At 37.5% G+C, this 16,451-nt stretch overlaps 6 protein-coding genes across 6 annotated transcripts; 2 read left to right on the top strand and 4 right to left on the bottom strand.

Moving 5' to 3' along the window:
* Positions 1 to 746: 746 nt before the first annotated feature.
* On the top strand, positions 747 to 3,365 carry L201_005411 (uncharacterized protein; the record flags this gene model as incomplete). Its single annotated transcript, XM_066221141.1, has 4 exons — positions 747 to 1,746; positions 1,843 to 1,988; positions 2,047 to 2,120; positions 2,186 to 3,365. The coding sequence occupies 4 exons, from the start codon at positions 747 to 749 to the stop codon at positions 3,363 to 3,365; spliced, it is 2,400 nt and encodes a 799-aa protein (XP_066077238.1).
* A 982-nt stretch (positions 3,366 to 4,347) lies between these two features.
* Positions 4,348 to 5,679, bottom strand: L201_005410 (calcium-binding protein NCS-1; the record flags this gene model as incomplete). Its single annotated transcript, XM_066221140.1, has 10 exons — positions 4,348 to 4,377; positions 4,496 to 4,597; positions 4,732 to 4,865; positions 4,963 to 5,020; positions 5,084 to 5,122; positions 5,195 to 5,265; positions 5,327 to 5,375; positions 5,448 to 5,462; positions 5,541 to 5,551; positions 5,616 to 5,679. 10 exons carry the CDS (start codon positions 5,677 to 5,679, stop codon positions 4,348 to 4,350), a joined length of 573 nt encoding a protein of 190 aa, XP_066077237.1.
* A 1,100-nt stretch (positions 5,680 to 6,779) lies between these two features.
* On the bottom strand, positions 6,780 to 9,587 carry L201_005409 (uncharacterized protein; the record flags this gene model as incomplete). Its single annotated transcript, XM_066221139.1, has 6 exons — positions 6,780 to 7,848; positions 7,990 to 8,223; positions 8,310 to 8,377; positions 8,509 to 8,649; positions 8,733 to 9,451; positions 9,524 to 9,587. The coding sequence occupies 6 exons, from the start codon at positions 9,585 to 9,587 to the stop codon at positions 6,780 to 6,782; spliced, it is 2,295 nt and encodes a 764-aa protein (XP_066077236.1).
* Positions 9,588 to 10,519: 932 nt separating this feature from the next.
* On the bottom strand, positions 10,520 to 13,931 carry L201_005408 (uncharacterized protein; the record flags this gene model as incomplete). Its single annotated transcript, XM_066221138.1, has 5 exons — positions 10,520 to 11,809; positions 11,865 to 12,269; positions 12,325 to 13,543; positions 13,603 to 13,684; positions 13,745 to 13,931. 5 exons carry the CDS (start codon positions 13,929 to 13,931, stop codon positions 10,520 to 10,522), a joined length of 3,183 nt encoding a protein of 1,060 aa, XP_066077235.1.
* Positions 13,932 to 14,310: 379 nt separating this feature from the next.
* L201_005407 (uncharacterized protein) lies at positions 14,311 to 14,894 on the top strand (the record flags this gene model as incomplete). Its single annotated transcript, XM_066221137.1, has 4 exons — positions 14,311 to 14,364; positions 14,428 to 14,455; positions 14,540 to 14,694; positions 14,751 to 14,894. The coding sequence occupies 4 exons, from the start codon at positions 14,311 to 14,313 to the stop codon at positions 14,892 to 14,894; spliced, it is 381 nt and encodes a 126-aa protein (XP_066077234.1).
* Positions 14,895 to 15,146: 252 nt separating this feature from the next.
* Positions 15,147 to 15,857, bottom strand: L201_005406 (DNA replication complex GINS protein PSF1; the record flags this gene model as incomplete). The annotated part of the gene is made up of 1 exon (XM_066221136.1): positions 15,147 to 15,857. One exon carries the CDS (start codon positions 15,855 to 15,857, stop codon positions 15,147 to 15,149), a length of 711 nt encoding a protein of 236 aa, XP_066077233.1.
* Positions 15,858 to 16,451: the final 594 nt, after the last annotated feature.

Below are 16,451 nucleotides of genomic sequence, written 5' to 3'. Positions count from 1 at the left end.
TTTTTGAATTCTAGAAAAGAGTGGAATCTCATACAATCAACGTTTCAACAACATCCTTCCCATCGTTGACTAGGTATACGACTACGTAAAGGACTCCTTCAGCTTCGACTACTAGACCCATTTCACGATCTTCGTTGTCTCCTTTTCCGATTCCATCCGTTCCAGCCATCAATCTAGACAATCATTCAACCTTTCACCCTTGTTTGTATCGATTTGACGTTTATGGATACGATAACAACAACGGTCACCGAAACGACTATAACAATCACACTCATTTAGCATACAATCTAGAATAAAACACCGCACAGACCTTCACTGAACACTGAACAATGCACGTTTCCACGCAGTCGCTGTTTCATCTTCCATAAATACGCAGAATTATTTCGCATGCTCACATAGCAACAGATTACATTACAACTTTGGCTTATTCATGTAAGTCCTTATACTTCCTTTATCTTCGTTCCTTCATCTTATTTTGCTTGATAGCCTATATCTTTTACCTAAACTAATGTCATCTCTTCGATAATAGTACCTAACTCCTTTACTCTGGTCTTACAATACAACTTTGCACAAATGATATAGATCAGACGTCAAAAACACTCTACAAATACCCAACAACACTAGTCATTCTTTTAGTCTAAACAGTCTTTACAGATTATCGCCATTCAACCTTTTTCCTTCAGCTTCAATCTCTCTCTTTCCTTTCCCATTGACAAACTTGCTCCTTTCATTCGTATACCATCATCATGCCGCTCATGGGAGATGCTTCACTTGCTAGTGTACTTTATGGTGCATCCATAACGTATGGTACTATCACAGCGGCTACACAAACAGTTTCTGCAGTAATACCGGTATCAACTGAAAAACATGTAAATAAAACTGAAATTGTTCAACAGCAGAAAAACGATCAAATGGGAATGGATAGTACAATGCCAAGAAACCTTTATTTAGCATTTGCTGGATTATTAGTTTTATGTATGATAATATCACATCCAAGATTCTTAGCTAGATTATTCGCTTCTTTACCAACCAAAAAAAATCAAAACACTTCTGTCAAGGTCAAGGTTTTACCATATTCAAAAGAATCTTTAGAATCAGTTAATCAACTTCAAGAAACAAAAAGAGAAGTTTCAGGTGGTGATTTATCTCAAGGATGGTTTTTGAAAAGAGGTGAAATTGAAAATAGAATACAGATCGATTCACCCTTGACTACAGCTGGATTATCTGATACTTGTTCAAAAAAGGATCCATTCGCTTCACAATTTGAGGAGAAGCTTCGAAACGTTCAACCAATAATTACGAAATATCAACAACAACAACAATCAGAAAATCAAGTACCAGTATATTATCCACCACCACATATAATACCTTTATTAGAATATTTACCATTTTCATCTAAATTTTTATTATTTACACCATTTTCGAAATTACCTGCAAAATTACATTTAAAATCGTATTTAACTTTACCACAAATTTATTTAATCGGAGGTTATTTGATTCTAAATTGTTTTGCATTGATTTGGAAATCTGATTTAACACCTTCATCAAAAGATAAAGGATATGGATCAGATTGGATGAGATCTGGCTTAGTTGCTACAGCACAAATTCCTTTAACTATTGCCTTAGGTGTAAGAGGTAATATAATTGGTTTATGTGTTGGAAAAGGTTATGAGAGATTAAAAGTTTATCATAAAATCGTTGGAAGAATCGTCTTTTTGGCTAGTACAATACATGGTGCTGCTTATAGTAGGTTTTTGCCGCCTTTCATACCATTATGTGACATCCTTCTCATCACTCTACATAAACTCGCTATCATCCAGAGCTGACATAATGGTATCACAGTGTACAAATGGTCTGTGGCCGGTACATTCTCTGCTTATGCCGCCAAACCCTTCGCCATGTGGGGTCTTCTTGCATACTTTGCTTTAGTACTTATTGTCATCACATCACTTCCTTGGGTTAGAAAAGCATGGCATGGTGTATTCGAAGTAAGCTCTCCTTCTCTTTTCTGCTACATGCGTTAGCTTATATAGTCCTGGTTTACAGATCTGTCACTTTGTCGGTATTGTTGGACTGCTGGTCGGTCTTGCTTTACACGTACCCGTGGCTATACCATTCTGGTAAGTCTCGTCTTATCTATTAGCCTAGAGAACTTGTTGTTGATATCCCCTTATCCCCTCTACAGTGTCGCCGGTATGGTCATTTACCTTATCTCGATTTTTTGTTCGGTCACCAAGACTCGAATTGCACATGCCGAACTTCAAGCTTTGCCCGGCGCCGGTATGACTATTGTCACTCTTCCTGGACTTCGAACCGGTTGGAGAGCAGGCCAACACGTCAGAATTAGAATCCCTGCTTTGGGCTTCAGAAAAGCTTTCGAATCACATCCATTCACCATTGCTTCGGCACCAAACGGAGATGGCTTAGTACTTATGTGTAAACGAGCCGGGGATTGGACAAATAAATTACATGAACTTGCTTTGCGATCAACCGAGTTCCAGGATCGTGGTGAAGGTGGATCTAACCAAGCTACTGTCATTGTTGAAGGCCCATACGGTGGATTAGGTAATACTCTTGCTCCGTCATTTTCCTCAGTTGTTCTTATAGCAGGTGGTTCAGGTATAACACAAGCATTATCATTAGGTCAAGATCTCGTTCATCGTGCACCCAGTGGTGTAGTTAGAGCAAGAACTATTGATTTCATATGGATGGTTAGAAACGAAGAAATGGCTAAACCATTAATGCCAACATTGATTGAACTAGTTAACGAAGCTAAACAATGGGAAATACAATGCATAGAAGGTAGAAGAAAAGGTTTGAAAAAACCTAATCCAACTGCATTAAGAGTCAAAATATTCGTTACACGATGTCCAGCAAGTTCACCTTTAACACTTTTATCTTCATTAGAAAATGATGAAAAAGATGATGATTGGAAAATTGAAGAAAATAAATTCATCATTCAAACTGATAAACATAATTCAATAAGAGGATTAAAAAGACAACCTTCTGCAGCAGAAAAAGAAAAATTAGCTTATTTATTATCAAGAAATCCTTCTTCTGCTTCTACCGCGTCAACATCAACATCAACATCATCAGATTCTTCATCACCAAAACATAATATACCTTTATCAACTATATCAGTTAATCCAGTCAGACCAAATTTCAATATTTTCTTATCTTCTTTAGCTGATGAAACTATTTCAAGATATGGTAGAATGATGGTGAACCCTTCAGGTATACTAGTCACTGCTTGTGGACCCGAATCATTGACTGATGCTACAAGACAAGCAGTAAGAAATATGGAAGATTATAAAAAAAGAGGTTGTGGTGGTATTGAATTTGAAGATGAACATTTCGGTTTTTAGAGAAGACTAGATAAATCTCCTTGATGGAGTATATTGCTTAGTACATAGTTATACGACAAAATTGACGACTTTACGATCCCTTATCATGTGCCATGATTGAACCTCTGGAAGGTTATATGCATTCGCTTACTGTATAAGCAAACAACATGGTGCACGATCTGGATTGAATGTGTCAAAGGTTGATTGATGGTGGCATTTTCTCATTAGTAAACACAGTATGTTGGTGCGCATTGACCACCATGTCTCATCTGAAACTAACATCGAATACAAATGAGGCAAACCAGATCAAATGGATTGGGCAGCAAGACTAAGTAAACAACTCTGTAGCATATTATCAAGCTTATTGCCTATGTATCCCTCCTAACACAGAACATTCTGTCTTTGTGATTTGTTTACTATTCTTCTACATTTACCTCGTTTAGCCTCGACCGGAGATCAGTATCTGAACTCATAGTGGGACGATAATGGTCAGCAAGTTCAAGAATTAGGAGAGATCAACGAACAAGCCTTTTCTGGTGGTAAATTGTACGAGTTACCTCATAAAAACATGTAAACTGATTCTATTACAGACTTCATTGTGACACTGACTAGAGTATGTAAGCTGACGATTTTGCCGCCAACAGCGAAAGAATCATTTTTCCTTCTTGATCATCCATATGATCATTCATCTTTTGGTAAATGCTGTGCTACCGTATATAGATCACATGGATCATTTACATCTAAGACGCATAGATCATTGTCTCCAACTACATCACGTCAATACGATTAAGCGCATGTCTTAAATTATCGCTTTACTGATTTATGGCGGACAGATGATAGCTTCTGATTAGTCGCAAATTTGTCGAAGAATTGAAACACCCGGACCAATTTGTGTTATATCTGCATTCAATTGAATCATCTATCTAAGTAATACAAAGTCGTATATATCTGTATCGGTGCTGTAATCACTTGCCGATGGCATCTTCGCTTCATTCAAGATCAACTATACAAGACCATCATACAGAGATAGCGCCTAATAATCAAGAAAAGAACGTTGTCAATAACATTTCTTGAGCAAGCTCCAGTTGAGCATGATGGTAATAAAGAGGTTTCCCTCCTATATCTGAGGGGTTGCCCCGTGAATTACTGACCTGTACAATTGTGGGATCTTGTTTGGACCCTTCCTTGAATTCATCAAATGTTAATCTAGCATCTTTGTTCATATCCATATTTCGGAAAATTTTGTCGACACGCTAAATTAGAAGGATGAGTTAGCAATGTTTCTCTACATATCATAGCATTGCGAGCCAAAGGGTGTTATAAAGAGGAAAGACGTGATTGAGTAAGGACGAGTTGAGATGGGATGACAAATGTTTGGTGAACATACCTTCTCAGGTGTATCCTCATCTTCTGGTAACTGTACCATTTGACCTGTCATCTTATAGATTGATCTAACAATTTGTAACATTTCATCGTATGTGATGAATCCATCTTGGTTGATATCGTATAGTTGGAAAGCCCCTATCAGCGCATATCAAACTAATAGTCAGCCTGAGTGACCGAGTCGAAAGAGGTGGCCAGCTAATATAGTATTGAACAGTGTGAAGATACAACTCACATTTCAACTTCTCGTCAAGTCTTCCTCGCGATGTTACTGATAAAGCACAGATGAATTCCTATATAAGATATCAAATATTCAGTAACAAGAAAGCATTATCATTAGGCGAAGATAGCCTTACCTTGAATTCGATTGTACCTGATTTATCTTCATCAAAAACCTGTGGTGGCGTATTCCTATCAGCATCTGCATTCAAGCTTGAATTCCGCTCTACACCCTAAAGTAGGCTCACATTGAACACGTAGTCCGCAAATTGAGAAGGGTCACCGAACGGGAAGAACTGCTTATATATCTTTTTGAACTCTAGAAACGCAAAGGTCAAGTCTTGTTATAAAGCGTTCATGTTATGGAGCTGATCACTCACCCTCTTTGTTAAGTTGACCACTTGGACAATCCTTCAAGAAACCTTTGTACTGTTAGGAATTGATACCCGATCAGCTACCGTCCGAGATTCTAATCGTTTGGTTGTCTGGCAGCTGACTCACCCATTGTTGCAGCTCCTATCAATCAGGTTTCCACAAAAAGTATTATATCATTAGCATCAGTCCATTATCTCCTAGATTGTCTGGTGTCCTCACCTTCTTATCAACTAATATGAAATACTATCAGCATACAGCATACGAGCCTTCATGAAGTCAACAGAGTATACTCACAGTAAGTGTTCTTCTGGAGATCAGCAAGATCATCAGCTGATAATTTGGATTGTGATTTACCCATGTTGACGTCTTATTACAAGCGGTATATGTTCTTGGCTAATTTACTTTTGAGCGTTTTTTTGCTTGAAGATTTGGATTGAGGTGTCTTTGAAGGACTGATATGGGCTCTCTATGTATGTATTTCGGTCTATTCGATAATAGTTATAGGCCGTCAAAGAGATATATCTATGAATAATCAGTCAGTAACATTATTCTAATCAAATATGGGATATGAAAAAAGTAAGGTTCGTAATGTCGCGGCAATGGTTTCAAACGAACCTTCCTGTTTCTTGCAAGTCACTCACTATTCAGTAAATATGATTTACCCTTTTCTTAATCCGGACTGTCTAACCTTACGCTGAATATCTGTGTCACTGTTGCTTCTTATGTATTGCTAATTCAGGTTGAATGTATTTGAGGTATGATGTAACCTGGGATATGGGGGAATGAGGGTTTGGTGTCCGTGCGTCGAGTTCTTAGTTTGATAGCGGAGTGCTTGTGAAGCCGTGTTATAAGCAAATGGTGATTCTGGTCTGTCTATCTTATAGCTTATGGATTATTGATATGAGGAAGATATTAATCTCTAACTTCGAAGAAGTAATGTTCGACCCAAGCAAAGCTGTGCATAGCAATAATAATGGAAGAGATGTACATATTCTCTCTTTGTCTCTCTGTTGTCGTCATTCAACCTGTAAGCGGTAGTACCTTCTTGGGTCGCGACCTACTTAAGGCTGAGTATAGGATGCGCGTGTCGCATGCATGCTATAAGTGGCATTTCCGTTAAAGCTTGGCATTACCAAACATTTTCCCTTTTTATAGCGTAAAGTGGCAACATATCTTACTTGGTGCAAACTTGGCATAACGGCGGTATTAATTCAACTGATCTTGCGTTACAGAGATAACGATGTTGATAACGAACCATGCGAAGAAGGCCTGATACAATGTTATACCAGGGCAGTGTAAAACTCGCAGCAAAATGCAAGTATACATGGCTGCATAAGATTGGTATTACACTGCTTGACACACAAAACAACTATTTTCCATTATCTAATGAATACAATCTACAAATTAACAATACACCTAAAACAATTGATGGTTTTATCTACATATAAACGGAACACCCTACCATGCTACCATACTATTGTCTTCACTCATAAGACCATCATCAGCATGAGCTAAAGCAGCTTCAAAATCACCTAACATGAAATGATCATCAAAAGGTAAATTTTCTAATGGAACACCACTTGAAGGTGGTAACAATGATAAATTGTAATTGTTTGAATCCCAAGAAGGTTGATCGCCTTGGACTGAGATTTGATCATTCACATCGTTTGCATTCGTATATGAAAATTTGAAATTGTTGTTGGGTAGAGTAAACTCGTAAATACCTTGCCCACTGTCTTGACTGCTTTCTGTGGTACCACTAGGAGTAACATTTTGGTTCACATCGTATTCCAAATCCTGCTGTTGTTGAAATGAGAAATTACCAACAGAAGGCGAAAATGGTAAAGCTGTATCAAAAGCATGAAACTCATTTTTATATTCTATACTTTGCGAAGGAGGCAATTGTAATTGTGGATCAGCTGGTTGAGGGTAGAAGAAGTTTTGCGAGAATGATGAAGAAGTAGAAGAGGGATCTGGAAAATTCGATGATGATAAAGATGTATTTGGTTGATATTGATTGTGATATTCAGATACTTGCTGCGGACTGAAGGTGGGAATTTTGATACTTGAAGGGAATGTAAAGTTTTGTAAATTCTGGTGATTTTGTTCTTCAAATTGATTATGAATGGAAGTATTCCATATTCCCTGTGATTGATGATGATTCTGCTGTTGCATAACATACTGTTGTTGTTGTTGCTGCTGTTGATGCTGATGAGCAAATCCTTGTATTTGTGAAGGTGCTAAACCATAACCATAAGCTGATATTTGATCATTACTAGCGTTGAAAGAGAAATCGTGTTCTTGTAATTCTTCACTTGACTCTATGTCATCCTCATTATCAAGCTCAAATGGATAATAACTTGATTTTCTAGATAATGATAATCTTGAATTCGTATCAGTATCTATGGATAAAGCTGTAGATACTGATCTATTACGATTTCTCTGCTTATTCAATGATGATATGTCTGACCAATCGCCTGATTCATGTGATGAAGAAGACTGTTGTCTTGCTTGTGCACGTAAAGCTCTTAATGCACCTTTTTATAATTCACATGCTGCTGATGATCTTCTGGAATCTGATCTAAACGAAGAAGAAGTTGGAAAAACAGTCGATTTAGCCATCAAATGTCAAATCAATGTAATTGACCCAAGTACATTGACAACTTACTTTTCTTTCACATCATTGATTTGTCTGAGGGGTTTTTCATCGTTCTTTGTGTTTTCGACAATACCTTTCGAAATCTTCTCTTTGATTTCATTCTCTAAGTCCTCACCAGATTTACCTTTAATTAATAATTCTGCGACAGATTTACATTTTTGTTCTTCAGCTTCATCTTTTCTTACTCTTCGTCTGATTACATTTGTTCTTCTATAAACTGGTTGATATCTATATCCTGGGTATCTAAAGGAGATTAACCAAGTTAGCCATGAAGATTATACAGTACAATAAGGGTACGACAATCATTTGAAATGTTGAATAGTACTCACTTTTTCATATGTTCTTCTTTTTCAATCTTTGCTAATTCATTGAAATGCGCTTTTTGATCAGGTGGAGCCTATTATAATAGAATAATAATCAAGATCAGTATCTTTCCTCTTATACGATGATTGCCCCTCCAGACATGATGATGATATTGGTAATAATGATGATTCGGCAGCCATTTGATAAAACGCTAAAAACACTCACCTCTGACCACATTTTAGCTGTTATTATACTAACGTTTTGATGTCTCATTTCAACACTTGCAGGAATTAATTTAGAATCTACAACATGTTTTCTAAATAAAATGAATGCATTTCGTGGTCTTGGTATATGATCTGCTGTTTGCTAATTGCCGTACAGGTGGTCAGCTCTTGTACTATTTTGCCCTTTCGTAATAGTAGTAGTGATAGAGATCAAACCAAACTCACTTTTCTAGCATGACTAACTTTTTTACCACCCTCACTATTTGACATTGAACCTGAAGTAGAATTTGATGAATTTTTCTTCGCTCTTTCCTTTTTACCATTCTTCGTATTGGTAGTAGATCTTGCTTTGGGTTGAGGTTGAGGTGATTCACCTAATAATTCTTCTTTTTTACCTTTGATTGATTTTGTTGGTTTTGCAGTTTCGAGCATTTCCATCCCGTTATCATCAGAAGAAGATATTAATGTTGTATTATACATATTTGGTTTAAATAGATTTGGGTTGATAGATAAACTTGGTACTTTACCATGTTTCGTATTGTGACTACTATTACTACCACTACCACCAATTAGGGAAGGTGATATTGAACTTGAGAAAGAAGTAGCCAATGAAGTAACAGCAGAATCTTCCACCTCGGAAGAATTATCATCTACAGTTGACCATCCATTAAATGATGATATACTAGAAGAAGATCTATGTGAAGTATCCGATCTTAAAGATAAATTCGAACTCGATGATCTTAATATATGATCTGATAGTTGAGGATATTGATTTTGATTTTGGTTGTGGTTTTGCTGTTGAAGATGTAAATCGAATTGCTCAAGATCAAAGTTAGGTTGTTGATGTATAAAAGATGTATCCATTGACATGGGATATCCAGGATGTGTGAACGATTGATTTTGTTGATATTTTGGTGTAATCGGATTGAATCCGAAATAGTCGTCTAAGGTTGTTACAAAGTATCAATACCACAAAATGCTCAAAAGAAGTATAAGTATATAAAGGTATGACTTACTACTGTCATTAATCATCATATCAGGTGTGTCTACAAATCCGTCAACTGTCCAGGGAGTATCCATTTTGCGTAATTGTAACAGATTCGTTATTCCGTTTGTTCGTATAACGGGTCACTAAATGCTTGTGATTTAATAAGGACAATCCAATATATACAGGTAGTTTAGATTGTAGTCAAATGGCCACCTTGATGAAGTACTTTGGCTTCAGCAAAACTTTATTCAAGTTGATTAGATAAGTTCGAAGAATGATCAAACTAATCATGTAAGTGGGGGAACAAAGGGAAATTCAATGGTTCTTATATATCTTGGAACTTCTGATCATAAGGTTTTTGAAACCGTTAGTAAGTCGGTGGATACTCATATGAGGTTCGCGACAGCACATCCTTCCATCCAGATAATGTACATAGCTTCTCCTCACCTTCCCTCATCGTTTCAAACCAACTGTCAAGACGACGATATTAGCAGTCAAGAGTTTCAAAGTGACCTATTCCATGGCAAAAATGGTAAGTTGGCTGATGTTAGAATAAATTACTTTTTAAGGGGTATAGCTGATCAAAGGTATTACCTCCTCCACAAAGTTGGTGTTTGTGTATGTGCTTGTGTGTATATACCGTATCTTTCGGATTTTGCCCGAATGCTCCTGCACTATAGTTCTTTATACGGTAAGTTAAGGCTTTAAGAGGTTGATTTTATGTATGCAAGTAATCATGATATCCTTCCAAAGGTAAGGAGTTGGTTGTGAAAGCCGTTCAAAGGGTGGTTCACTCAAAGGGTCCTTTGGGAAATCAATTAGGTAATTTATCTGGGTCCGGTAATCATAGGCGCATTGGTAGTCAAAGGACCTCTGAGTTGATTTGGGTGAGGTGAGCATTCGTCTGTATCGATGTGTCAGTCAAAAGCAGGAGTCAATTGCCAAATCATCAGCGGATTCAAACCATTTTTCATCCATAGAAGGCGAATAACATCTCGATCACATAGTATGAACCAGAACTTGCTTATCGATATTGATATCCACCTTGCTGATATCCTCCATATCCTTGTTGAGGCTGTTGTGGTGGAGGTTGTTGCGGATACTGTCCATTTGAAGGAGGGTAATTAGGATATTGCTGTTGCTGCTGTTGAGGAGGGGGAGAAGTGTACGAAGGTCTTTGAGGAGGAGCAGGGTAATATCCTTGTTGATGCGGCTGCTGTGGAGGTGGATGAGAAGGATATGATGATTGGGATGGATAAGACGATTGTTGTGCAGGTGGAGGAGGGTGCGAGTAGTTGGGTTGAGAGGAATAAGAAGGCTGAGATGGTGCAGGTTGAGAAGAGTATTGTGAAGGTGCTGATGGCGCATGATAACCTTGATTTTGACTACTATAATTTGGTTGGGAAGGTGAGCCATATGAACCATAACTCTGATCAGCCGGTCGAGATGGTTGACTCGTGGGTGGGGGTGGGTAGGGATTGCTCTGCATTGGAGGTGGAGGTGAATAAGTATTAGATGGCTGTTGAGGTGGGTTATACGAGTATGCAGAAGATCCATAAGAGCTTTGGTTCGAAGCTTGAGGAGGAGGAGACGAGGCAGTCGAGAAAGCTGAAGGTATACTTGACAAATTACTAAAGTCATAAGGGTTTGTAGGTTTAGCAGGTGGAGGAGGTGGTGGGAAACTTGGCGTTGATACTTGTGGAGGTGGAGGTGGGAACGAAGATATAGGCGAAGTAATAGGTTTAGGAGGTTGAGGTGGTAGAGGAGAATAAGCTGAAGAGGATCTGTCAACCGATAAAGCAGCTAATCTTTCTTCTAAGCTTTTAGTTCCACTTGATGTGTTATAAGAAGAAGATGATGGGGGAGGGGCTGAACCACCTAATCTTTGCCTAGTCTCGATTTCACCTATTAATCTATTTCGTTCATTCTCTCTACTCTTGACAAATTCATTTACTTCTCTTTTCAACTGATTTAGAGTTATTGTAGTCTGATGATAAAAAGCCAAACCTTTTCCTAAACCAGCTTGTATCTCTGCCCAGCTTTCGCCAGCTTCTATCAATTTCCTCTCCCAATCTCTTATCCTCTTGGAACGATCTTTATTGGATCGTTGAAGCTCCTTGACTCCTTTCCCTTTTTCAACTTGTCTAACTAACATTTCAAGTTCTTGTAAGATAGATGAAGAAGCTTGAACAGCAGCTGCAATTCTCGATTGATAAGGTCGAAATTTCTCTAATTCTGCAGCGAAAAGTTGAGGTTCAACTCCTGATGATCGACGATTGAGCAGAAGTAGATTCGATACATCATCATTTTGTATCTGTTGAATAGTACTCTATCAGCTTGTTCAAATTGTTGCCGAACGCAGAGCTTACCTTTTCCTTAAGATCTTTGAGGACTTCATCCCTCTCTCGCCTGATCTTACCCAATCTGTCCAATCTCTCACCTGCATCTGCAATAGCTTTTTGCAATTCCTGTTTCTCCGTATCATCCAAACCCTTCTTGCTTCCCACATCTTCCTGTAGATCAAGTAGACTGATCCCCTGGTTCATCGGGGCAGACGGCTTACCTGCAGCTATTTGAGCCGCAGTTTGTTCTAAGCTACTCTCGCCTGATTGTAACGATCTGATTTGGGGTTCGATGTCCTTCCAAATGGTACGCAGCTGAGAATCGGATTGTGCAGCTGATGCCAAAGTAGTGAGGTTTCCGCCGACTTGAGATCGCAGAATGATGGTTTGTGGACCTGAAGGTGGTTGAGTGAAATGAGGATTGTATTTTGCCTAAAATAATAGTCAGCTTTTCTGAGTGAATACCCGTGAGCATTATTTAGCTTACCCTGGTTCGCTCGCAGTCTCTGCTCTCATTATCTAGCAGGCCATTCAGCTCTCTTAGTTCCCTCTCGCATCTCTCCCTTTCACTGTCTAATTGCCTTAAGGAACTATCTACTGATCCACCTCTACTGATATCTTCACTTAATTTTCTAAGTTGATTACTGATTTCGATATGATTTCCATTTTGCGTATTGCTATCATCGTCTTCAATCAGATTTTTCCATTGATTGACTAAAGAAGGTAACCCTAAATGTTCTAAACCAGCTCTCAATTCACCTTCGGAAATTTCTGTTCTTTCAACTTCTTGTCTTACCAATTTAGCTTTTTCTTCTGAATAAACAGAAGCAGATTCGTGTACAGCTAAAGGAATCAATTTTAAGAAAATATCAGGACCAATTAACTTTGTGATTTCCTGATTTGAATAAATTTCTTGGATAGTGATAGGCGAAAATTGGTTTGAAGGTAGTTTTTCTATTGGAGGTAAAGATGCTTCAGAAGGTAAAACTTCATGATAGATTAAATCATTATCTTTTATAGATTGATCTTTAGCTTCTGAACAAATTGTTTGATGTGCTTTTGTGATTTCTAATAAACTTGTTGATGCATCAGAAGGTAAAGTTGGTGTACTTGAAGAGATAAATCCATAATTAAATGATTGTGCTTGTTTATATGCTTCAGAAGCTAAATTATCAGATAACTTGAATCTCACCAATGATATTCCATGTTTACCACCTGAATTATCTGAAACACCTTTATAGTATTGTGTCATTGATCCAAACAACTTCGCTTTTATCTGTAAGATATATAACCAATTTCTATCGAATATACCTTTGCCTTGAAATTCTTTCATACCTTCTACTGCTGTATTATATAGAGCTGCAGTCGTACATGCTGATCTACTGATCAAAGCTGCTGATTTCTTCTCTTCAATTAATTTTTCAGTGAATATTTCGATAGATTGAGCTGACATGATACCAATACAGAGCTGAACCACCTCTCTTGATAAATCAGTGGAAGGTGCATGTAAGAAGTTTTCGTTGATGTAAGTTAACATTCCTGCTGCTGCTCTTGTATTGTAATAAGCTCTTTTTAAACCTTCTGGGTCTGATCTCGAAGGGGTTTGCGCGAGTGCGGAGAGAACAGAAGAGATCAAGTGGATGATAGAAGCTTTCTCAAAGGCAAGAGAGGTCTGATTAGTGGGTTTGTCGGTAAATGCGTCGTTCCTAGAAGGATGGTCAGCTAATTGTACCATAGAAACTAAGTCCGCTGTCAGGTAGCTCACCAAATGAAAGGTACTTTGATTTCTGCAAATCTAAGTTCAAGCAATTCAAGCTGACCGAAGTATTTATACAACACATCTCGAGCTATTCGTAAGTCAATCAGTTAACTCCAATCAAATTCCAAATCTGCAGGAATTAGCTTACCTGTTTGATCACTACCAGCACCTTTCACCGCATCTTGCCTACAACGCTGTAAGACCGAAATCTCTTCAGCATAATTTTTTGGATCTTCTCCATATGAATGAGCGATAATTGAGCGTATTGGGTTTGACCAATCTACATCTTGAGTGGTTTTACGAGGAATAGATATAAGAGGCGATTGAAATGCCATATTGAGTGAAGTGGAAACAGGGGTTTATAATACCCCTATATTTAGCACCGGTGGGTCTTGCGCTGGATGGATATCTGTCTCTTTGTATTGTTTTGAAAGGCAAGCGAAACTGTAGTGGAAGTGAAGGATGCTTGCTATTGGCCAAACTTACAAGGGAGAAGAAGTAGATTATCAAGAAATGTGATTTACAACAATAAGACAGAGTGACGCATCATCATACCTCCATACCTCACCTACCGTCCCGGTCAAACGTCAGCCGATTACCCTTCATTACGTAACAGTAGGAATTGTAACAACAGCAAAGACCTATTCTAAAGGAAAGTTGGTATTCTTGAACTATTCTATGAAACACTTTCCACATCATATCAACCAGAATAAAATGGCTGCGTCAAGCTCATCAGGCAGAATACCTCAAGGAGAGGTGATTATGGATGTAAGTTTTAAAATGTTTGATTAACGGGAATAACACAACATACTAATGCAATTCTTTATATAGTTCGCTGATGGTGGACAATATATCAAGCGTGAGCTATTGAACATTTGATTGATCTTTCGAAAATTAAGTGGAAATTCTAAGGATTCCTAATGATATGTTATTCATATGACAGACAAACTCGAAAACGCAGTATTAGAAGTAGAAAGACGTAAAATAACGAAAGAAGAAGGAATTAAAGCACAAAAAGCTATGGAAGCTTTAGATGTTAAACCTAATGGAGCTGCTGGTGGGGCTGATGGTGTTAAATCTGAAGATGTAGATTTCATCGTGAGTAGAGTGAGATATGAAATTGATCATGTCCCTTAAATGCTTGATTTGTATAGGTCGCTCAACTTGGTTGTTCAAAAGAAGAAGCTGTAGAAAGTTTGAAAGCTGAAAAAGGTGATTTAGTCAAAGCATTAATAAAAAGTGTTCAACCTAAACCTAGAGCTAGGTCAGTTGATGGTGGAGCTGAGATCAAGAAATAGATTGTATACAAATGATTCTGCATTGCATGATATGGACCTATAATCCATTCGAAAACAGAGAAATCAAGATGCGTATTTGTTACAACAAAAGACAAAAATCTATTTATACACATAATATAATGATACACTTATCTGCTCGAATAAGTTTGAGCGAGCACTTGAATTGAGATTAACAATGATGGTAATCTGATGATGATGCTGAATATAGATGAATATGGTAGTTTTCAGTCAATTTGGATTTAAGGATTTCTTTTAAACTTCTTCTAAAAAACCTTGAACGATTAATCTTTCAATACTTGATTTATTTAATCTAAATCTTTGACCTTTTTTAAAATTTATTTTTTCACCACCTTCTAAAAAAACTTCACCTGCATCTTTCAAAACTCTAACATCAATCATTAAATCTAATGAAGGTGGTTTATCAATTGATGAAGTTAAATCTAAAACATCTAAAAAATCAGATTTATAATCTAATAATAAATTATTATATTCTCTTAAAAAATCTAATTCTTGTGGACTTAAATTACTTCGTAGATCATTGTTATCATTATCTAAATTTATATGTGATTCATTTGAAGGTATTTTAGATGATTCTCCTCCTCCTCCTCCTATAGAATTATTACCATGATTAGATAATAAATAAGCTAAACCACCTCCTGCATCCCACCATCTTTCTTTTATACCACCAACCCTATTCAATAAATATGCTAATAAACATCTTTTATTCCTTCTTGCTGCTAAATGCTGTACAGTCAAATTACATACTAGAGATCGATCTTGTGATAACGATACTTGACCATGTGTTTCTGCAGCGGACGTTATAGATTGTCCTAATTGACGTGTTTCTAAACAAATTGATAATATCAAGGGTAAGGCATATTTAGGTAAAGGTAGTTGAGGTGTAGTAGATAAAGTTGATCGATGTGACGCTGTCACCAGCTGAAGAGCCAAGTCGCCGTACATAGTAATCTACTACCTGTATCACTGAGGTAAATAAGTGTTTTTGAATGATATTGCCTTCTTATGAATTGTAAATCGCTAGCTTCTACTTCGCTGAGGTGTTTATGAGACGTAGTGTAGTTTGTAGCCAGTCGATTGGTAGGTCAGTCCAAGGAATTTACTCTTTGAACATTTCAACAGCATTACATGCTCTGGATTATATCTATCTAAACTTATCATTTCAGACGTGAACATGACGTTTCATCCCAATTAAACATTTCCTCAACATCTCGACGCGTCTTTAGCTATATCGTATTAATGAATTTACCCCATGTCTGCCACGTGGTTTGATGCGGTATTGTTCGGGAATAACGGAATGCCGTTTTGCTGAAGAGCGGTTGTGGCTGTCTTTTGTATTCCAGCTTGCGGTAACTTGTTAATTGTACACTTCTGTCATAGATCCCACTTGCAGATAGAGGAGTACCATTCTTCGGGTTCGGTTACAGCTTTGTACAAGGAGCTTGATACCAACATTTACTATTCATTCATAACTTTTTCGTGTTTATTGAATGTACATAACACCTAAAAATACCAAGTCAAAGTGAGTCATATACCATT

This window comes from Kwoniella dendrophila, chromosome 7 (assembly GCF_036810415.1).
Source record: "Kwoniella dendrophila CBS 6074 chromosome 7, complete sequence".
NCBI classification, from domain to species: Eukaryota; Fungi; Basidiomycota; class Tremellomycetes; order Tremellales; family Cryptococcaceae; genus Kwoniella; species Kwoniella dendrophila.
Note: the sequence above shows the minus strand (reverse complement) of the source record. Positions and strands in the feature narration are given on the sequence as shown.